We start from the raw sequence: 22,748 nt of genomic DNA, 5'->3' as shown, positions 1-22,748 counted from the left end.
AAAAACACACCATGAAAATAAATTGTCCTACTTCTTGTTTTTAAAGCAGTACATGAATTGTGTTTATGTATGTATATGGGAGAGAGGAAGGGAGGAAAGAGCAGGTCAAAGCTATTTTACTATCAGTTTTTAAACATTTTCCGTAATATTTGGCTCACTTATAGCAAACTGCTAAAGAAACCTCTGCTATCACAAAGGAACATTTCAATTGCTATGATATTAACTATATCATAAGCTATATTGATATGACAGCAGTTTAATTTCTTACATGGCTTAAAGCACAGCTTGATATATTAAACATTACATGCTCTGAACGAAGGTATTTTTTTTTAATCCGCTCCACGAGCTGGCATTATTTAGGTTTCTAAATATTTCTCAGGTTCCCTCAGTTTTAATGTGACGAGGAAATGATCCCACAAGGTAAAACTGCCTTCAAGATGCTTCTGGTATTACACATGCAAAGTATTAACAGTGAGTGTCATTTACCTTTTTAAGAGCTGGAGCTGCTAATTGAAAAAAATCCCTTTTGCACCAGATTCCAAGGGGTGGTTGTTGGGTTTGGTCAAAAGGGTCCCTGCCCATCTCTGCCTGTACCACTTCATTTGCATGGAATTGGGTGGGTAGGTTGGCAAACAGAACAATCCTATGCATGTTTCTCTTGGAAGCAATATTTTTGCCAGCTTTACCTGATTCGCAAACGACGACCATTCCTGAACAGCCTTGCCAGTACCATCCATGCACAGGTGACCAAATGATTGGATGACTGCCTTTGACTGCATCCAATGGCCTTTCCCCTTCAATTTACTGCCGAAATTGTGGCAGATGCGCCCCCACTGATGGTGCACAAATGGCATTTTGCGCACCTGAACACTGCTTTGTTTACCCCAAACCTTTGCTGGCAATAAATACCAATGTTCTTCATCTATTTGCCTCAGATTTACTATTTTTTCTGATTATACTGAAGGTGTTAAGCTTATTGCAATTTTCACATTGCGCTTTTTAAATAAAAACTGGTATTAAAATATTTTAAATAAATGAAGTTAAGTCTCATTGGGCAACATCCAGTGTTGCACAGACTTTCTATTGACCGCTTTTAATGAAAGGGCCAGCCCAGTGCTGCTTTTAATGTAATGATTTATATGTATTTAACAGTTCTTATATATGTTTATAATTCCCCCCCACCATGTTTTTAGCGATTTGTCTTGAGTCCCCTCAGGGAAAATGGTGGGATATAAATCAATATATCACCATCACACAATGAGACTTTTCCTTCTTCTCCTTCTGCAGCCACCCCTTTCTGCTCTGGAAAGTCCAACAATTTCCCAAAACTGGTGTTGGGGGTATGTGGGGAGCTGCAGGAGGAGGGTGAAATCTGTCTACTACTGGTCAGACATTGTTGGATTTCAGCAACTTGGGTTCAGTGAAACCCATCCCTTGGTAAATTGCATAGGATTTCAACTTTACACTGCATTCCTGTACATGTCTACTCACAGGTAACAGAAACAAGCAGGGTGTACTTTCATGTAAGAGCATACAGAATTGCAACCTAGATGTATTTACAAGTGTCTTAATAGCTCCTTTTTAATAACAAATAAACAACTCAATGAACACCTAAAATAAAATAAAAAGTTTAATGTAAAAACAGTAAACTTACATTTCACGGCATATACAGCAATATACAGTATTAATTTACAACTCAGATGTACAAATATTTTAAAATGATGTTCAGTTTAAGTCCAAGGAACTGATAGCCAAGAAAGTATGCTGAGATTCACAATCACAGTTGCTTTACAAAACAAAACATTGCACTGGGGTATCATTTGCGAGCTTCAAGTGGCAGAATAGTTGCCAGAGGAGGTGGGGGGGAACCCAGTTGTTAGGGATAACAAATTATGGAGCTAGTCAATTTTGAGAACGGGCACTGCATACGCAATAGGCTGATTTTCAACGGGTAGAAAATGAAAAGGTTAAAAATTGATGGTTTTTCTTTTTAAAAAATTAAAGGTATTTTACATTTGATTAGCATTTTGGCACACATGCTATACAATGTTCACTTTGATGCAGGATTAGTAGCTCAGTAACTACCGTATAAAAGTACTTTTTAACTTATACACAGTACAGTGGTACCTCGGTTTAAGAACAGTCCTGTTTACGAACAATTTGGTTTACCAACTCCGCAAAAACGGAAGTAGTGTCCTGGTTTGCGAACTCTACCTTGGTCTAACAATGGAATCCGAATGGTGGAAGAGCACCGGTGGTGGGAGGCCTCATTAGGGAAAGCACGCCTCGGTTTAAGAACGCTTTCGGTTTAAGAAAGGACTTCTGGAGCGGATTAAGTTCATAAACCGAGGTACAACTGTATACAATTAAATTCGTTGTATGAAATGATTTACTACAGGCTCATAACAAGGTCGTTTGCCTAGGACAGACATGTTCAACCGGTCGACCGCAATCGACAGGTAGATCTTTGGGGTGCTCCAGGTCAATTGCAGAATTAAAATCAGTGATCGCCTGTGTGCTCCTGATAGATTGCTCCGCCCCCTGCACTATGTTTCATTGCGGCCGCTGTCGCGAAAGCTTGTACAGTGGTACCTCAGGTTAAGTACTTTATTTGTTCCAGAGGTCCGTTCTTAATCTGAAACTGTTCTTAACCTGAAGACCGCTTTAGCTAATGGGGCCTCCTGCTGCTGCCGCGCTGCCAGAGCCCGATTTCTGTTCTCATCCTGCATCAAAGTTCTTAACCTGAAGCACTATTTCTGGGTTAGCGGAGTCTGTAACCTGAAGCGTATGTAACCCGAGGTACCACTGTATTCACTGCGTCGTTGGCTGAGTGTTTCATGGAGGGCTGATGGCATACTACTGTGTGAGCCTTTTTATATAATTCTCCCCCCAAAATAGCCGGGCAACCCAGGGCACCCCCCCAAAAAAAGCTCAACAACTCTTGGCAATGGTAATGGGTAGATCACAGTCTCTAGAGAGCTGGACATGCCTGGCCTAGGGTAGCATCCAATTGTGCCCATTCATCCACAGAACTGACTTCCTTCCACTCCAAAGCTGTGTCTCTCTCTCACACACACACCTGAAGGTTGAGGAACCTTCAGAGCAGATTTGGGGGTAACACAGAGGGCTGCAAGAGAAAAGGAAGGAAGGTGAAGTCCTGCTCCACTCACACAGTATTGGGATATAATTCACAGCGGACAACAATTTAAGTTAAAAGAATCATTTAAGAGAAAGACCCCCCCAAAAAAACACACACACACACACAAAAAAAAACCACACACACTGTAAAACTTGTGAAAGAAAAGGGCATAAAAGCTCAAATCTTTCAACCTCACATTGTTAAGAATGATGGCATCCCACATACATTTACAGGAGAAACCATTATTTATTGACTTTTCTTATTTTCTCTTCTTGCTTTCCTTTTTAGCTGCGCCGTCTTCAGTTCTGTCATTACATTCACTGTTTTATAAACCCAAGCAATCTGAAAAGCAAAACAAATAATTATGTAGGCGAGTGAAGTAGCGGTCCTTTTGTATACAACAGGCAACTATTCTTCAAGGGCTGGTCCTTCTGTAGACAAAATGGCACCACTCAGGTACAAGAGGGAGATATGATGTCACTTGAGGGGGGACCCCTGAAATCTGTAAAAGAAATACCCCGCCCCCAAAACCCTTCAGAAGAAAAGGTCTAAGGGGTGGCGAAAATCCAAGCACCCCAATGGGTGTTCAATGGGCAATGAATGCTTACTCTCTGCTGGAAAGGGAATCTGGAAAAATAAGGAAGAGCGACAAAATAAACATGCCCAGCTGGCAGTCTTGAGCAGGAACAATGTTTTACTTCATAGAATCATCATCATCATTTAATTTTTGTAACCTGCCCATCTGACTGGGTTGCCCCAGACACTCTGGCTGCCTTCCAACAGGGTATACAACAACACAACAGAACATCACACATTAAAAGCACGCTGAAATAAAAATAATAATTTCTTATTATTTATCACCTATTTTTGTTGTTGTTATTATTATTGATGTGTTAATAGCCTTCTATTTCTAAGAGTTACAAGGTGATGTATAGTGGTACCTCGGGTTACATATGCTTCAGGTTACAGACTCTGCTAACCCAGAAATATTACCTCGAGTTAAGAACTTTGCTTCAGGATGAGAACAGAAATCGTGCAGCGGTGGTGCAGTGGCAGCAGGAGGCCCCATTAACTAAAGTTGTGCTTCAGGTGAAGAACAGTTTCAGGTTAAGAACAGACCTCCAAAACGAATTAAGTACTTAACCCGAGGTACCACTGTACAATAAAAATAGCAAACAACAGTTAACACCCCTCCCCAATACATATGTATTTTAATCAGAAACAGACAACCATGGCAGAGGCCCATTCGTCCAACTGGAAAGGCTTTTTTGGAACAAAAATGTCTTCATTTGTTTCCAGAAGGTGCAGGTAGTGGATGCCTGTCATATATTGACAGAAATGCTATTTCACAGAACGGGCACCCACACTGAAGGCCATGCTCCGAGGTCTTGTGCAGTGGGCTTCCAAAAACATTGGAACTTGTGGGAGTCAGAGCGACCTACTGGTCATATCAGGAACACACTCCAAAGTTCAGGGCTGACTGTGGATTCTTACAGCACCATCCATAAGCAACTGAGATGTTTGGGGAACCCCAGAAGGTTCCAGTTGTTGTTGTTTAAAAAAAAACTTAAGAAAAAAAACCCTTAAGTGGAAGTGAGTGTTATGTACTGAAGTTCTCACCCTGGGCCAGCAGGGGGATACTGTAGATAGTTCAGGTCCACATATGCAAATAAGGGATTGAAAGTGACATTCAGTGATTGGATAGTTACAGAAAATGGTTACTGTTGCGTTCTAGTGGAGCTCTATATAAGCAGGCTGGCTGAACCCTTCAGTTCTGTTCTATTCTGGCCTCTGAATAAACAAGAGCTGTTTGAAGAATCACTGTGTCGTCTGATATGTTCACCCACAACTTAGCAGTGAGGACCCACAAAACAGCCCTGTGAGGACTGAGCATGCTCCGTGGGCATGGAATGCTTCGACTGAGGTGGGGCTGGGGAGGGAAAGAGATAATAATCTGTCCTGAAAAAGCTGGCTCCCTGGACCCAAGTATTCCACACAGCAGCATTCTGTTGCAGGCCCCACTTGTACATCTGAGTGCACACATTTGTAAGGCAAAAGAAAGAAAGAAAGAAAGAAAGAAAGAAAGAAAGAAAGAAAGAAAGAAAAGCAGCTCTTACCACAATAACGATAGCATTCAGCAGCAACGGTGCTGAGAAAACTATGGAAATGAACATTCCTCTTGAATCAAAGTACTGGTGCTTCGAGAACAATCTGCAAAGGAAAATAAAACAGATGTTAGTAAAAACCGAAACAATTCTACACACGTGATTACTTCATACGGATGATCTAGTATAGTCGCTGCAAATACAAATTAACGGTTACCGAGAAACAAAAGCATGGCACTTTTGCTCTCCCATTGGCTCGCTGAGGACATAATGGTGGCAAGAAATTCTGCTCCTCTGCCTTTCACCAGCACTTGGTAGGCAGCAAACGTTCAGCTAGCCTCAGGCCAGTTTTCCACCATCTACACTTAAGTCATCTCCCAGCCTGCTTCGCTGCCCACAACTTCTCAATAAGCAAAGGTGAAATGCGAGTTCCTGCAGTGTTGAAGAAAACCTTCAGGAGCCATTTTGTCAACAAACCTCCTCCCCTCCCCTTTTAAGACATTCACCTTGAACACTCAGTGTTTCTCAAACTTGGGTATCCAGCTATTTTTTGGACTACAACTCCCATCATCCCTAGATAGCAAGACCAGTGGTCAGGGATGATGGGAATTGTAGTCCAAAAAAACAGCTGGAGACCCAACTGCTTCTAGAGCTTCATTTTAGATACCCAAGGTGTGAAATCTTTATTTCCAAAGTAAATAAAGGACACCAGATTCTTGCCACTCGCATGTTGCTGCCCCAGAGTTTGACTTGACTCAGCCATGATAGTTAATGTATATCTGGAAGCATATTTGCGACACGCCTGCTGTTCGGTGTTGGCATTTTCTATCAGGAGGTGCAGTTATGTAAACCACTGCAATGAACATAATAATTGGAGGTGTCTAGTTTACCTTTTTTTCTACTGCTTCTGCCTATGCCACAAAACTTGCTTTAAAAAAAGGGGGGCTGTATGTGTAAGCTGTTAACATTTTGTAACATCATCTAGATGACTTCTGTTTGGCGTAGGAAAATGTATAGGGTGCTAAATGTAAAGGCATAAGCACTCAGATGTTCCACTGATTTGAATGACAGTGAGCTAGGCATGACTCAGACTCTCCCACTGTCATTAATGGGATTCTTAGCCAGCAATCCTATGCATATATTCTTGGAAGAGGGCTGCTAATTTAACCTGGGGGGGGGGGCGCCTTTGCCAATCTAGTGCCCTCCAACTACAGCTCCCACCTGCCTCAGTTGACTGGGCCTGGTCGGAGACGTAGTCCAACACATTTGGAGGGCAAATTCAAAATATCTCAACAGTAGTAGTAGTAAAGGTAAAGGGACCCCTGAACAATAGGTCCAGTCGTGATCAACTCTGGGGTTGCGGCGCTCACCTTGCTTTATTGGCCAAGGGAGCAGGCGTCCAGCTTCTGGGTCATGTGGCCAGCATGACTAAGCCGCTTCTGGCGAACCAGAGCAGCACACGGAAACGCCGTTTACCTTCCCGCCGGAGTGGTGCCTATTTATCTACTTGCACTTTGGCGTGCTTTCGAACTGCTAGGTGGGCAGGAGCAGGGACCGAGCAACGGGAGCTCACCCCATCGCGGGGATTCGAACCGCTGACCTTCTGATCAGCAAGTCCTAGGCTCTGTGGTTTAACCCACAGCGCCACCCACGTCGCTTAGTAGTAGTAGTAGTAGTAGTAGTAGTAGTAAGTAGTAATAATAATAATAATTTTATCATTTATATCCTGCCCATCTGGCTAGGTTTCCCCAGCCACTCTGGGTGGCTTACAGCATATATAAAACATAGAAAAACATCAGACATAAAAAACTTCCTGATTAACCTGTGGGAAACGGAAGATGACAATTTTGGCATGATAAAAGGTATTTAAAGTAAACATAGGTGCAGAAGGTTCATGTAATTACCTCCAGTTTGCAGCCGCAATTTCATTGATATATTCTGCACAGAATACCAGGGTCACTACAAGCAAGAAGACAAATTAGAATTCTGAAGCTTTAAAGAATCTAAGTGTGGGAATGCATGTGATATATGAAACCACGAAGAGAACATCTTTCCTAAATGTAATCTGCAAGACTGAAGAGCCTATAGGCTTCCATGCACAAGTTTCCATAGTCAATTCCAAATTTAACTAGCGTGCCCAGGTAAGGGGTGGATGAGGAACCTGTGGCACTCCAGGTATTGCTAGACTTCAAGTCCCATCACACCTGACCATGGGCCAGCTAGGGTAAACTTCAATATCTAAATTTTCTGTTTATATAGGCATTTATATCTATTGCCACAGCAAAAAGTGAGCGCTTACAACCATAAACTTTCAATTATAATAAAATGAAGATTCAACAAAAATACAGGGATGCCAAGCTATGAATGTAAACTTTAAAATTCTAGAATCTTACACTAAAGTGGGGTCATTTTCTCAGCATGCTAACAGTAAAGGGTACGAGAAGAAAGGACCTAATGCTAATGAAAGTTTCTCTAATACTTTGTGCACGCTGGAATAGATACCCCAATATGTCATATCCCAATTTGAAAGTGATCAACACTAACGTACATTGTGCAGAAATGCATACTATACAGTTTACTAAGGTTACAGAGATAGGCAGAGAATGAAAATGACTGCATTAATGCCTTTAAAACATACCCAGATGCTAACTTCAGAGCAACAATATCATAAAAAATACTTCATTCAATACTCACTGATCGAAAGGAAGTGTCCTATTTGCAGGCGGTAGTGCTGGAATGAGAGGTAAGTGAGGAAGACGTAAGCTATGTGGAAAAATACAAGACCTAGGATCCAGGGTTCAGTCCAGTCTGTGTCCTATGAGCAAATCAGAAAAAAATATCTATTAGAATTCTGTCATCAAATGCAGACAACAGATCAATCACCCTTTCAGGGGGATGGAAAACCTACATTGCCCCTCACAAACTGATGAACTTCAGCAAAGGTGCAACAATCTCTTTTGAGAATATATTTAACAATAAACCGTGTATGCCTGTAAATGAGAAGGGGACTCAAACCGATCTGCAAGAAATGTTACAGTGGTACCTCTGTTTGCGAATGGGATCCGTACCAGAGGACCATTCGCAACATGAAAAGCCCGCAACCTGAAGCGCCGTATCTGTGCAGCGCGATTTGGTGCTTGTGTGCATGCGCGAAGTGCGATTTAACAGTTCTTCGCCATGCATGAGCAGTGAAACCCGGAAGTAACCCTTTCCGGTACTTCAGGGTCGCCACAGGACACAACCTGAAAAAACGTAACATGAGGTATGACTGTCTTTGGTTTGGAGCAGCAGCTCAAATGACAGCTATTGTTGGACTACAGTTCCCATCATCCTTAGCTAGCAGGGCCTGTGGCCAGGCATGATGGGAGCTGCAGTCGAATAACAGCTGGGGGACTCAAGTTTGAGAAACACTGAACATTATTTCTTTTAGTAAATAACCAAGAGAAACAACCACTACTGGTTTTGTAGCTGCAACTCCTATTCTAAACATAAGCATGCTTTTGGAAACGTTACATGGGTCATTTTTCTCTAACGGAGGCTATGTTGGAGCTGCGGGAGGCGCGCAGTATATCCCCAAGCACGCCAGCAGGTTGGAAGGCGGAGAAATATCTTGCTGCAAAGACGGACGCGCCTTTTTCATTGCAAGCAGCTTGTTCCGGCAAGGGAAAGAGAAAGCAAAAGCAAAGGAGAGCCCCCGGCCTGCTTCTCCTGCTCTGAGCAAGTTAAAACTGCGCGCAATGCCTCTCCCTTCTTCCCCAGGGTGCAATAACGCCATGCCACCACCCCGACCAAAATGGGGAGGGGAAAAAAAAAGACGCACACAGAGAGAGGCCGCGGGCGTTTCTGGCACGGCTAGAGGAATTACCGTCAGGATCCTGGAGACTCCAACGTGCCTCGGAAGCTCCATGGTCCGGGAGAGGAGCAGGAAGGAAGGAAGGGCGGAAAACACCCGCCCGCCTCTCCGCTTGGAGTCAGGCGACACGGCACCCTTCCGGATTCAGCGCCAATTCCGCCATGCGCGATGCGTAACGGTGCGTAAATGTTGGGAGGATGGAGACGCCTTCTCCTCCCTTCTCCCTCTGGCGTGCAGCAAACGCTTCCGTGGCGCGCGCTGCGCAGCAATTAGAACTGCGTCCAATTAGAATCCGGAAGGATGTGCATTAAAGTTCCATTTGGAACAAGTTTGCGGGGGAGGAGAGAAACTCCCTCTTGTCCTCACGAGAATCCGCCTGGAGGCGTGGACAGGAAGAAAGATTTGTTTCCTTTTTTTCTCCCTCCCCTACAATGGGCGGGATCTTCGCAGCTCTCTTGCGATGCTCTTTTTTTGGAGGGGGGGCGGGGAATTTGGAAGCCGTATATAAAGCTGCGCGGGGTTGGAATATTAGCATCATAGCATTGCTAGATTGGAAGGAGATTTCGTGGGTCGTGTAGTCCAAACCTCCTGCAATGTAGGAATTTCAGCTAGATCATACGTGACACACACGCGTGTGGGTTGGGGACTTCGTGAACTGGAAGGAGCCGCGCTGGTCCGGTCGCTGCAATGTTTGAAAGTTTTTTCTTTCTTGGTCAGACCCCCGCCCCCGGGGGTTTTATGTAGGTTTTTTAAATCTAGAGTTGAAATAATAAAGTCAAGCAAATTCACAACAGTTGGATTTTCAACGAAGGACACTTAGCACTGCAGCTTTAAATAATAATAATATTTATACCCCGCCAATCTGGCTGGGCTTCCCCAGGTACTCTGGGTAGCTCCCAACAGAACACTAAAAACAGAATAAAACTTAAAACATTAAAAACTTCCCTAACAAGTTTATTGTTATTTTGTGATTACTTACTGTGTTTGGTATAGTAATCAGGCTACTTAAAATCTCTTTTAAGTCCCTCTAAATGTTAACTGAGAATTGAACACCTTCCTGGAAAAATTAAAGTGTAAGGCTTGCGTAGGGATCAAGAAAATTTCATGTACAGTGGTACCTCAGGATGCGAATGGGATCCGTTCCAGAGCCCCGTTCGCATCCCGAACGGAATGCGATGGCGCGTCTGCGAGTGCGCAGGTCGCATTTCGCCACTTCCGCGCATGATGTCATTTTGAGCGTCTGCGCATGCACGAGCAGCAAAACCCAGAAGTAACGCACTCCGTTACTTCTGGGTTGCCGCAGAGCGCAACTTGAACGCGCTCAACCCGAAGCACATTCAACTCGAGGTATGCCATTCTAAGGGGCAAAGGACAATTGTAGATGTTATTTTAGGTCTGATTAACATGATTTTTGGTAGTTAACTAGGTCCCTCTTTCTAGGAAGTTTAGAACCCAAAATAATGGAGAACACAGTGGAGAAAAGGAAGGCTATAGGCATGTACCATTAAATATTTTGGTTACAATTTCATTAACCTTTGAGATGGAAGATTAAGAATTTAAGATTTCAAATGATTGCCTTTTCCTTTAAAGTTCAGATAAGTGCAGGAGCTTCCTGCAGCCAATCGGAAGCCATGGAAGCTGTGTTGGACATTCGGCTTCCAAAAAATGTTTGCAAAACGGAACACTCACTTCCAGGTTTGTGGCATTCAGGCAGTGGCGTAGTGTGGGTTGTCAGCACCCGGGGCAAGGCAAGTAATTTGCGCCCCCTAACCCGTGGATTTGCGCCCCCTAACCCTAACCCCCAGATGTTGTGCCTGGTGCGGCCGGCCCCCCCTGCACCCCCCACGCTACGCCACTGCATTCAGGAGCCAAGCCGTTTGACTACCAAGGTACCACTGTATTTGTTTGCCTTTAACTCCCTGTAGTTGTTATATCAATTAATCTTTTTGAGCATAACAGTGAAAAAAAATTACAAAATCTCTGTCCTGAGACCTATTTCCCAGTGGGCTTGCTTTAGGTCAGTTTTAGAGAGTTCAAGATCAGGAAGAAAGGAAGGGATCCAATTAATAATGAACACTTTCAAATCCTTATCTTCTACTCCCTCTTCCATGCCCCTCACTCTCAGGTTAACTCTTTGTGATATGTGGTCCTGGTATTCTAGTTTAAGATGAAGAGATGATTATGGTGGTTTTGTTTAGTGAATTTGTTAGTTGCTTTATCTTTCCCATGGCAACCCGAAACAACTTACACAAACAGACAGAAATATACATACATAGTTAACTATATAAGATACATAGTTTCCTGAGCATATCCAAGTTTTTAAATTTGTTCTTCGTGTTTAACTTCCACGTTCATAGCTGAGTTAGCAGTTTTAGCTGCTTCATCTACTGTGGAGGTTGATGCTGCAATCTTTCCTTCCAAACTTTTCTTATCAAACACTCTGTAAGCTGTGTTATAGGTTGCTGAAAATGTTTCACAAACTGCTTAGCAGTCAGAGAGGCTCACTTCCCTTATCAAATGTTCTGGATGATTTCAAAGGAAACATAGCCATTTTAGAACGACAAGCCTGCTCTTTCTCGTAGGCATCCGATAATCGTTCTGACCTTGAAATAGTTCCTTAGCGACTTGGTACAGGTCTAGGAAGCATTCTCCTCAACTTCTGAAACTTTGTGTTTCACTGTTTTACATCGAAATTCAGCCTTTTTATTTTCTGTCATCATCGTATCTGCGGGATTACATCGTCAGCTGGCATTCCAGCCAGCCACTAAATTTGTGAAGTGGTCAGATGATAGTGCCAGGGAATATTGAAGGACCATAGACATGGGTAGGCACAGAAGGAATAAATAAAAGAGTCTGGGTGAACTAGGCTTTGAATATAGTTGGAATGCCAAACCTCTGCAGCAGCTCACACAAACTTTTTTTTTTTTTTTGCAGTGGGGGAAATTAAAAGTAGAGGGAGGACAACTGGATTTAAATTGAATTATGCATTCACGTTAAAGAATAAAGACAGAAAATGGAAGGAATGGGGATTCAAATTAGCTGTTGTGTCCATTTATATTGTATAAAGGGGAGGGGAAATAATTCAATAAAATGTTAATAAGGAAAAACTGACATTTCCTGTAATATAATTGCACCTGTCCCAGGTGGTGACAGGAAATGAAGAGCACCCTGGAATTTTATAAGCATCTCCTTCTGCTGTCTGAGGAAGATACAGCTATTATTCTGATTTGACATGTGTCAAAATATTCCCCTCGTCGCTTTCACGCCAGTTACTACACCTCAGATGACAAGCTACCTCCAGCCCACAGTGCAGAAGTGAAAAACAGCAAGTGAGCATCATGTCGACTTTTTAATGGTTTAAAGGTGAAACCAATGTGCTCTTGTTAACTAAAAAAATAAGAACAATTAATGGACATGTTGTGGACTTTTGCTGTATAATTTATATCTTGCATTTCTAGATTTGGCATTTGGCTTTACAAGTAGTTTCCTCCCACATCAGACTTGAACAGCAGTGAAAGAGCTCAGGTTTGGTGCTATTTGCATGGCCACTTAATTTTTATATTACATGTATATTCCACCCTTCTACCCAGGAGCTCTAGTTGGTGTACATGGTTTTTTCGCCCATTTTAATTTTCAGAATAAGCTTCTGAGGAAGATTAGGCTGAGAGTTGGTGACCCAGTCAGCTACGTTTTCCAGGTGTCTATAAATGTGAAGCTGGGTCACCTCGGTCTTAGTCTAACCAGTATTTCACACTAGTTTTCTCAGTGGCGTTTAAAACCCTACTGCTCGTTAAGTCCAAAGTTTAAAGAGATGAAAACCTATGGTTTTCTTCTTGGCTCCCACAGTCCTTCGTAAAGCACAAGAGGAAAATGCACAATATTTTGTTTGGACAAAATTAGACCCTACATTTTCAATCTCAAAAGAAACACTCAGGGCAGTTTTCACCCTTAATCAAATATAAAAGCACTACAGAACTGATTTTTAAGCAAATAGGAACGGAGGGTGGAAGACGGCAGAGAATAAGCTAATAAAATATAAAACTCTAAAAATGTCAACAGACAGAAAAAGCCTCTACAGAGAAGAAAAGGCGCTGAAAGCCTAAATCTCAACTGGAACTGATCTGACCATGACAAAGGATAGATGTCAATATTCCCCACTTTCAGATCACCCTCTTCCTGCCTGGTTGAGAAAACATGGTCCAAAGTGTGGCCTGTCACATGTGTTGGGCTGGTGACATGTTGGGCTGGTGACATGAGAGCCCCATGGTTGTCATGGCAGCCATGAAGTTCTGAGCTAATTGCCTCAGCATGGGCATTGACATCCCCCCAAACCGGTGCTATTTTTCTAGAAAAAGAGGTGCTGGAACTCACCATGAACACCTCCCTTGTTCTCTAATAATAGCAATGGCACCTACTTGAGAGGTGCCAGAACTGAGTGCTGGCAAGTTCTGGCTGAAAAAAAGCCCTTCCCAAAATTAGCAGCCTTGGAGTCCTCAAGGCCACCTCTGAGACCAGCAGTGTCAGATCAGACAGGGAGGCTGCTGGGCAGTGAGGCGGGCGCTAAACCGGCAAAGACCCTAATCTGTCTTGATTACCTAATGCCATGAACAAACACTCAAGATCCCCACTGAACTGGACAGGGAGACTGGAGACAGAAATGGAATTTCTATAGACCACAGCAAACCCCCTCCCTGACCCTCATCATCTAAACCCTCTTCTACAAGGTCTAATGGTTATAACTGGTGAAACATCTAGCCCCAGTTTATTTAGAAGAACTGCAGTTTCTTGTTTAGCTGTCGCTATTAATTATGACCTCGCATCACTATCAAGTGGAATGAGAATCCTCATCTATTTTGATAACGCCTCCTTGTTACTTAAAAGGTAAAGGTAAAGGACCCCTGACAGTTAAGTCCAGTCGCAGATGACTCTGGGGTTGCGGCGCTCATCTCGCTTTACAGGCCAAGGGAGCCAGCGTTTGTCCGCAGACAGTTTTTCCGGGTCATGTGGCCAGCATGACTAAGCCGCTTCTGGCGCAATGGAACACTGAAACCAGACCAGTGTACAGAAGCGCCTTTTACCTTCCTGCTGGAGCAGTACCTATTTATCTACTTGCACTGGTGTGCTTTTGAACTGCTAGGTTGGCAGGAGCTGGGACTGAGCAACGGGAGCTCACCCCGTCGCGGGGATTCGAACCGCCGACCTTCTGATCGGCAAGCCCAAGAGGCTCAGTGGTTTAGACCACAGCGCCACCTGCGTCCCTTTCCTTGTTACTTAAGAGTGCCCTATTTCAAAGTCAATAGTATCATTGCATATGCATTGCCAAATAAAATCACATCAAATGTGTGTTTTAAATAGTAAGAAAGCAAGTCGAAAAAAGGCAAACTACTTAATGGGGTGTGGCAGACAACATTTCCGCTTGCAACTGGGACAGGGAGGTGGCAGGCACATATATCAAGTGGGTTCTTTCCCAAATTGTAACGTACGTTTTTGTGTGACTATTCTCAAAGATTCTGACACAGCTTACAAGGGTGGGAGGATGAATCTAGGAAGCATTTCTGTTAGCTGCACATCTTCCTGAGAGTGTTCTTTTATCTTCGGGCGACATCTCATTTGCAGACTCTGAAATGATTTACATTTCCAGAAGTTATGAGAGATATTACAACCTAACAACTGGACTCCCTGTATGAAACAATTACTGCCAGGGGGAAAAATAAATGTGAGCAAATGGTTTGAAGGCTAATGGAGGCAGATGGGAAACTGTCCAACTTAGAGATAATATTAGGGACATGCAACTTAATTATGTCTGAAGAGAATGCCTCTTTTAAAGCCGTACGAGATGTTGAAATTATGAATGCATTAGCACAAACTTTGCTGCATTTTAAAGGGCTGGGAACCATCAAAAACTGTAATTGCCTTAAATGCTAATAATCCCCTGTTCTTAAAAGTGTCTTTAAATTTCGTGTCCTTTCCCTGATTGTACAGCTAAATTCTTTGTCCGCCACAGTAGTGGAAAATGTGGAAGGAACTGAGATCAAGCAGAAAAGCTTTCTCTGGAGGAATGGTGGAAGGAAATTTCAACTAATTCCTCCTGCAAGCGTTCCATGTTACCCCCTTCCCCTCATTCTGTAAGGTCCCTGAACTATTTGGAACAGCTTTGCAAGTGGGAAGAGGAATAGACAAAATCACCCTCCCCGCTTCTTCCAGTGGCAGCAGGTGAGACACCTGTACCTGCTGGAATGCCTGCCGCCTGCCTGCTAGCTGCAGTCCTGTCTATTAAAAAGGAATGGGCTGGATCCTGTTTGGCTGATTGCCAATGCGTTCTGGAACAATTAAAGGGGGGGAAAGGGCTGGTGACCAAGTTTGAGTTAAAAATACCAAGTCAAATTAAAATATATGTAGCAATAGATGTCCTTTTTGTAATGCGCTTTTGTCCATTAATACTGTTGAAATATGGAAGACTTAAAGGCGTTGTTCTGCTCTTATCGTCATGCTTTCAGTGATTTTTGTACAATTGATGGCCCTTGGCTAATTAATAAAGACTAAGTATTACATTGGGAGGAACACGGGTGGTGCTGTGGGTTAAACCACAGAGCCTAGGACTTGCTGATCAGAAGGTTGGCGGTTAGAATCCCTGCAACAGGGTGAGCTCCCGTTGCTTGGTCCCTGCTCCTGCCAACCTAGCAGTTCGAAAGCACATCAAAGTGCAAGTAGATAAATAGGTACCGCTCCAGTGGGAAGGTAAACGGTGTTTCCATGCGTTGCTTCCCCAAAAGCAACCGGAAGCTGTACACCAGCTCCCTCGGCCAGTAAAGCGAGATGAGCGCCGCGACCCCAGAGTCAGCTATGACTGGACCTAATGGTCAGGGGTCCCTTTATTACATTGGGACCATCCTGTGGGCAGAACTCATGGGAGCTCTGGATCCAACCCCTCAGTGCAGTTGTAGCAGTTTGCAATGGGGGGGGGGTGAGGAGAGAATAATTAAAATTGGAGGGGTGAGATGGGGAACCTCAGATTGAATCCAGCCCTTCAGACTTCTCTATCTGGCCTGCAGGTCAACAGCTCTACTCTGTACCCTCCTGAGTTGTTGCTGCTGTTGCGTGACTATGACTCTGTTCCTGATAATGCCTCTTAGGTGCCCGGATCGTCGAGAGAGAGGAGTGTGTGGACAAGTTGGGGAAATTCACATTAGTTGCTTTTCCTACTCTGGCCCTGAGCACATGAGGCTCCCAGACGTTTGTCCCGAAGGAAACGAGGCCTTTGGGCTTAGGAAGGTTAAGAAATATTCCACTGTTTGAAACTCAACAGCCGCCTACTTCTGTGTGAGAGTGGAGACGAACCAATTGATTTTATAGACTTGGGAATCTAATTCTTTATGCAGAAGATCCTTCTGGGTTCCAATTACTCTATATGAGATGTAAATTTATTCAGCATCTTAAAAGGAACCAGTCCATTTCGTCTTGATCTCTCAATGGCTAATGGTGGTAACTTGCTGCCCTGGATTGTGGTTTAATGGATCGAAGGAGCAGGCAGAAATCAGGTCCATGCGCAGCAATGCGTGTTTGATTTAGTTTGCTGTTATTCCAGCAGCATTTGGTCTCAGCGGTTGATAACATTGTTCTCACTGTGAGACCAGGTGGGTCCTTCACACGCATCGTAGTCCCGGGAGCATCGAAATATGAAAAGCAAAATCCTATGGGAATACACCTATCTGTTCTTTGGCGCTGCAAGCTTATCCCTGGAAACCTGCTCTGCATTTCAGCAGAGGAGCAAGAGACGCTCCGTGGAGAAGCAAAAATGCTGAGGCTGCACACAAGTGTTGCTCTGTGCTGCTCAAGAGGCTCTGCAAATTGCAGGTGTGTCACCCTGATCATTACAGCATTAGCAAGTCAGATTGAAATACCTGTTGAGCCTTAACAGTTTGGGGAATTTCCAGAACTAAACGACTGAAGCAGACCGGGGGGAGAATAAAAAGAGGTGTAGATTAGCAAAAGTGCACGAATAATGAATTTAATAAAGGTTTCCTATGTTGCCAGTTTATGAATCATAAGTGCTACCAAGCATGCTTTGCAGGGAAACAGGGAAAGCAATTATTTCATTACATCCTTTATAATGCAAATGAATCATACAACTATTGCACAAATATATATATATATATGCAAAGCAGGAGTCCTGAACAAAATAAGTGGTCTCTTTCTCCTTAGCAGAATTAATTTCTCTTTATTTCTGAATAAGGGAAAGAATGCTAGATAGCAAACTGTTTACAAGAAAACTATTCCCCTTACTATTGATCTTCCCCCTTGATCCTTGCTCCATTTTGTAAATATCAATTTCAGAGAGCTAATGACCCCAAACATCAAGGAATAACTTACCACTCTTGAAGAGACCTCTATTAAGAGAGGAAGTAATAAGCAGTGAAAAAGTAGGGCATGAAGAAGGATTCCTCCCCCCCTTTAAGTATTAGAGAACGAAATGGGTATTTTACAGTACAGGCCTATGTATGCCTACTGACCAATAGGGACTGAAAAATCTGCTCATTTTTGATGACTCAGTTTCTTCTCATTTTCCCAATCTTAAATCCAGTTCTACACCATTCCACAGCAATTTGCATTAAAAAAAACAACACCAAAAATCCTCCGACCCACCATTTTAGTGAAAATTTCTCCTAATATATTTTAGTACACAGTTTTGGCTAATATACACTTATTTTTTGGCAAGGCATTGTCCCTAATATAATGCAGATTTGTATGTTATTTCCTCTACTAACACGCACTTTTGTGCATGTTCAGTTGGAGGAATGCATTGCAAAATCCAGCAAAATGCAAATTTGGAAGAATAGCTGTGTTTCGCTTTGCATATTGGCCGGAAGTGTGGATTAGGTAGTTTCTCATTAAGTTCTGCCTCCAACCCTACTCAGAAATTAAGCCCGCTGACTAATGTGGCTGCTTCCTTCGAATGGGTGGTTTGGATGACAGCCCTGACTTTCAATCCACCCAACCTCCCCAAATGTGCTTTGCAATCTGGACTCCAATTTCTGGATAATTATTTTATGAATAAGCTGAATGTAGAACGCAAAGCAAAATATTAAAGTTTCCTTTTCAAAGGAAGGTTTGTTTATGAAAATCCTTTCCAGCGGAGGGCTTACTTATTATTTTGTGACAGAAACAGAAATGGAGCATTAGGTAAAGATTTACAGAGCACAAAGCTGTTATAAGAGGCTTACAGGTGAGCAAATTGCATTTTCTTTCTTGCATAAGCATTTGAGCAACAAGGAAAGGAACCTAAACAAAGATTTGGGAGTGTTTTTTGAGGTGGGGAGCAATTCAACACTATACTGCTAATACAACAGACTGAGACATACAGTGGTACCTCCGGTTAAGAACTTAATTCGTTCTGGAGGTCCGTTCTTAACCTGAAACTGTTCTTAACCTGAAGCACCACTTTAGCTAATGGGGCCTCTCGCTGCCGCCACCTGAGGTAAAGTTCTTAACATGAGGTTCTATTTCTGGGTTAGCGGAGTCTGTAACCTGAAGTGTCTGTAACCTAAAGCGTCTGTAACCTGAGGTACCACTATACCTAGGTTGCAATGTGGCATTGCTGAGTCCTGACTGAAGGTGGCACAGTGAGACATCTGGCTATTAATCAGAAGCTTGGTGGTTCAAGTTCACCCAGGGACAGCTCTGAGCAGGTGTTCCTGCATTGCATGGGGTTGGATGGATGACACTGGGATCCCTTGCAACTTTACCCTTCTATGATTCTATCCCATGATTTATTTTGGGAGTCATACTGCCTATTTGGATTATGAAGAGAGTTTTGAAAAATCAGAGTTGTTAATTTGAATTCTTTCCTGACCTTTACCATAAGGTCAAGCCCACATGAAGAATTCCTGATCTCCTAGTAACACCCATTTTGTATTAACCCTTTTACAGGAGCATTCTAATGCTTGTAGGACTATTCAGGGGTCAGCAAACATTTTCAGCAGGGGGCCGGACCACTGTCCCTCAGACCTTGGGGGGGGGGCAGACTATATTTTGAAAAAAAATATATGAACGAATTCCTATGCCCCACAAATAACCCAGAGATGTTTTTTAAATAAAAGGACACATTCTACTCATGTAAAAACATGCTGATTCTCAGACTGTCCGCAGGCCGGATTTAGAAGGCGATTGGGCCAGATCTTAGGTTGCCTACTCATGGACTATATCCTGTAAAACAAGCCGTAATATTTGCCAGGGGGTTTCTTTCAGTTTATGCATATCACTCATTGTTCCACATACTAGGTCTGAGCACGGGGCAGAAATTTTAATCCAATTCAAGTTAATGGAAACTCTCCTGTGGATTTTAGCAGACTTTTGTTCAGGCCCATGCAACACCTTTCAGCTATGCAAAAAGCAACCTTATGGTCTTTCTTGGGATGGGGATAAAAATACTTAAACTTCCAAGCTGCAGTGAAGCCTCCTTTCAAATTATGCAGTAGATAATCATTCATTTGTTTGGGTCAAACGTCAAAAGAAAGGTAACAGAAGAGAGGTCTGATCTATACAAGAAGCATTACCTGTGCTTGTCATTCCATTGCTTATTCTATAGCAGCTTTCTCATAAAACGGCAGCAGAGGGAGCTATAGGACAGGTAAACTCTAGATTTTATCTATGTAGTTGCACAGACATGGATCGTAGTCCTTTGCTCACAGCACCTACAAACAACCAAACCAGTCACGACTCAACACCAAAACAGATGTGTGGAATCTGTTACTGGTGACCTAGTATTTTGGAGGTGTTTTACTTCAAAGTAGCCACAGGGCCCTGTGATCAAAACAGGCACAAGGGGGGCGGGGTGGACATTTAACCCTTTCTTCCAGACGGTTCCCTTGATCTGGATTAAAGGTAAAGGGACCCCTGACCATTAGGTCCAGTCGTGGCCGACTCTGGGGTTGTGGCGCTCATCTCACTTTACTGGCTGAGGGAGCTGGCGTACAGCTTCTGGGTCAGGTGGCCAGCATGACTAAGCCACTTCTGGCGAACCAGAGCAGCGCACGAAAATGCCGTTTACCTTCCCACCGGAGCGGTACCTATTTATTTACTTGCTCTTTGACGTGCTTTCAAACTGCTAGGTTGGCAGGAGCGGGGACTGAGCAACGGGAGCTCACCCCGTCGCAGGGATTCGAACCGCCAACCTTCTGATCGGCAAGTCCTAGGCTCTGTGGTTTAACCCACAGCGCCACCCGCGTCCCATTGATCTGGATTGCATGTTGTTATTCCATTAGCGGGAAAATAGCAGCAACAGACAGGTACCTGCACATCCCCACCCCAGAGTGGGGGTCTACAGCAGCTTCCTGGCTGCTAATTTTGGTTAAGAAAATAACACAAGAGAATTGGGTTCAGTGTTTGCTCTGATTCAGCACTCTTGGGAAAAGCAGCAGGGAAATGGAAAGCAGCTCAGACCCATGCTAGAAAACACAGGACAGGTGGAAAACTGCTCAGACCCATGCCTTCTAGGCATGAGACAAGCAGAAGTGTGGGTCTGCAGCAGGGATGGGGAGCCTTCTCAGCTGGAATGATGCATTCCCTTCTGGGCAAGCCTGGGAAACCTGGAAAGCCACTGCCAGTCAATATTTTGATGGCCTGTATATGTAATTTCCCCCCTATTTTTCAAATCCTTGCACAACCATCCTATTTAATTATTCTCATGATTTTTTTTAAATGGTCAGACCTTTGGCACACCTTCACCATCACCACTGCCCAGCTGTGATTCTACACTAGTGTTGCTGTGTGATTGCTACCCGCCCAATTTAATAGCAGCTACACCGACAGGGCACTAGTAAAACTTCATAGGGCTGCAAGCGTCCCACAATAAACGGCGATGTTCAGTTCAAGCCCTGTCGATCTGTGCAGCTCCCTTTCTGTTAGCCATGGATCAGGAAGCAGGGTTGATACGTTTAGCATAAAGCATTAATATTCCAATTGTGCTGCCTCAATTCTACTGCACGTAACGTGTCTCATTGACTTGCAAAAAAATGCCAGCTTTGTGTTTGGAATCTAGCATTCATCATCCCATGGGAGGAGTGCGGGAATACTCAGTTTACCAGCTGTACGTTGCTTTGCTTACTAAGGTCAATCACTGTATTAGGTTTCATTTAGAGTCCCTTTTTTTAAAAAAAAACACCTTTGGTTTAAATGTGAGGTTTAAAGTCCGGTGTTACTGAAGTTTTCAGTTTTTGTTTTAATCATCACTCATCATCACCCTCATTCTTAAACAGCAAATAGAAAAATCTATGGCTGCAGTTTTTAGATGCTGGTAATTTAATGCCTCTGTTCTTCTGTATCCTTGATTGAAACTGAAAGGCTCCTTTTTTGGAGGAGGGGGGGTTGTTGTTTTTAAAAAAGTAATCATAGTTGTGAAGCTCGAGTCAAAGTAGGGTAGTAGTCTAATCCAACCTTCTTAAGAAAGTCAGGATCTTCTGTTTCCAAACCTGATAATCATGGAAAGAAAAGCCTTTTCAAATGCTCTTATGCTGATTCATCTGTTAAACACAAGAACATTTGAAAGACCTTTCTGGAAGTGTGCTTTGTCTCCAGGAGGGTTGAGGCATATGCCTCTGTAAAACTCACTTGTAGAGCAAAGAGGGGACAGCCATTCCCTGTTGCGTTTGTCCACAGCATCTGGTTATTAGAGGAATACTCCCTCTGTCATGGCTTAATAACCACTGGTAGAATGGTATTGCAGTAGCGTCACTATTATAATCTGATAGAGGATAAAGTCTTTGGAGTGATCTTGACCCTGTGCTTGTCATTGCCCCAGTTGAAGTACACCTTCATGTCTTATTATTTGTGGTGACGGGGAGAATATTCTCATCTTTCCTTAGAGGCATTTTTGCCTCCAAGACAGGTTCAAAGCTGCTGAGAAAATTTAGATTCTGGCGGTGATGAATCTTGTTGTTATTAACAGGTGTGGAAAACCAAGTACAGCAGTACCTTGGGTGTTGAATGGCTGGGCTCCCGAACAAATTGGCTCCCGAATGCTGCAAACCCCGAAATAAATGCTATGGTTTTTGAACGTTTTTTGGAAGCTGGACATCTGACACGGCTTCCGATTGGGTGCAAGGAAGCTCCTGCAGCCGATCAGAAGCCGTGCCTTGTTTTAGGAATGGTTCTAGGAGTCGAACGGACTCCTGGAATGGATTAAGTTCGACGACCAAGGTACCACTGTACTAACTTTCCAGTATGAGTTTTCCGGTTCAGGTTTAAACCCCAGTTTGGACTTTAAAGACATCTGAGATGGCTCTGGATAATTATTAAGAAGTGTGTGGGTGAGAGCAGGGGGCGTCATAAATTTCAACAGAGACCATAGACTATGGGAGCACTTTTCAAAATGTTGCAGCGTGTTTATAAGCTGAGCCTTTCATGAATGTTTGTATTGTGGGAAGCTCTTCTGCATCAGCAGCTGCATGACTGAAAGGCGATGGTTTTTAAAGCCTCCAGAAAGCTTATTTAAGGCTCAATAATGGCAACCCAATATTATAGCTCTGAATATTAGCAACCATTATGAATTCATTTTTAGTATTCTTGATTGGCACAATGTACAGGGTTTTTATATGGGAAAGCATTAGTAACTCAATCTTTCCTGCTGAGTCACATATACTCTGAGAAAGAAACT

The 22,748-nt window shown here is 43.3% G+C and overlaps 3 protein-coding genes across 4 annotated transcripts in view; 1 reads left to right on the top strand and 2 right to left on the bottom strand.

The window, feature by feature from the left end:
- Window positions 1-22,748, top strand: part of TPO (thyroid peroxidase) — a 990,904-nt gene that overhangs the window by 468,173 nt on the left and 499,983 nt on the right. The window lies entirely within an intron of this gene.
- Window positions 1-22,748, bottom strand: part of SH3YL1 (SH3 and SYLF domain containing 1) — a 458,321-nt gene that overhangs the window by 183,457 nt on the left and 252,116 nt on the right. The window lies entirely within an intron of this gene.
- Window positions 1,618-9,511, bottom strand: TMEM18 (transmembrane protein 18). 2 transcript variants are annotated; one of them, XM_083431874.1, is made up of 6 exons: window positions 9,110-9,511; window positions 7,939-8,059; window positions 7,149-7,203; window positions 5,257-5,350; window positions 3,365-3,481; window positions 1,618-3,127 (listed from the first exon to the last, which is right to left on the bottom strand). In XM_083431874.1, the coding sequence occupies exons 1-5, from the start codon at window positions 9,149-9,151 to the stop codon at window positions 3,386-3,388; spliced, it is 408 nt and encodes a 135-aa protein (XP_083288000.1). In that variant the 5' UTR covers window positions 9,152-9,511; the 3' UTR covers window positions 1,618-3,127; window positions 3,365-3,385. The 2 variants fall into 2 exon arrangements, with proteins under 2 accessions (XP_083288000.1, XP_083287999.1); XM_083431873.1 differs by having other exon boundaries at window positions 1,618-3,481; window positions 9,110-9,510.

The sequence above is a fragment of the Podarcis tiliguerta genome, assembly GCF_965153285.1.
Source record: "Podarcis tiliguerta genome assembly, chromosome: 3".
Taxonomy (NCBI): domain Eukaryota; kingdom Metazoa; phylum Chordata; class Lepidosauria; order Squamata; family Lacertidae; genus Podarcis; species Podarcis tiliguerta.
This window is presented reverse-complemented; position numbering and strand designations above follow the sequence as displayed.

Bases quoted from the DNA above. Each gene is read 5' to 3' on its own strand.
- TMEM18 (XM_083431874.1), bottom strand. From the start codon at position 9,151: ATGGAGCTTCCGAGGCACGTTGGAGTCTCCAGGATCCTGACG. The intron at 8,060-9,109 runs GTAATTCCTCTA...ATTTGCTCATAG, and splicing joins GAGTCTCCAGGATCCTGACG to GACACAGACTGGACTGAACC. The intron at 3,482-5,256 runs GTAAGAGCTGCT...TTTGCTTTTCAG, and splicing joins TGAATGCTATCGTTATTGTG to ATTGCTTGGGTTTATAAAAC.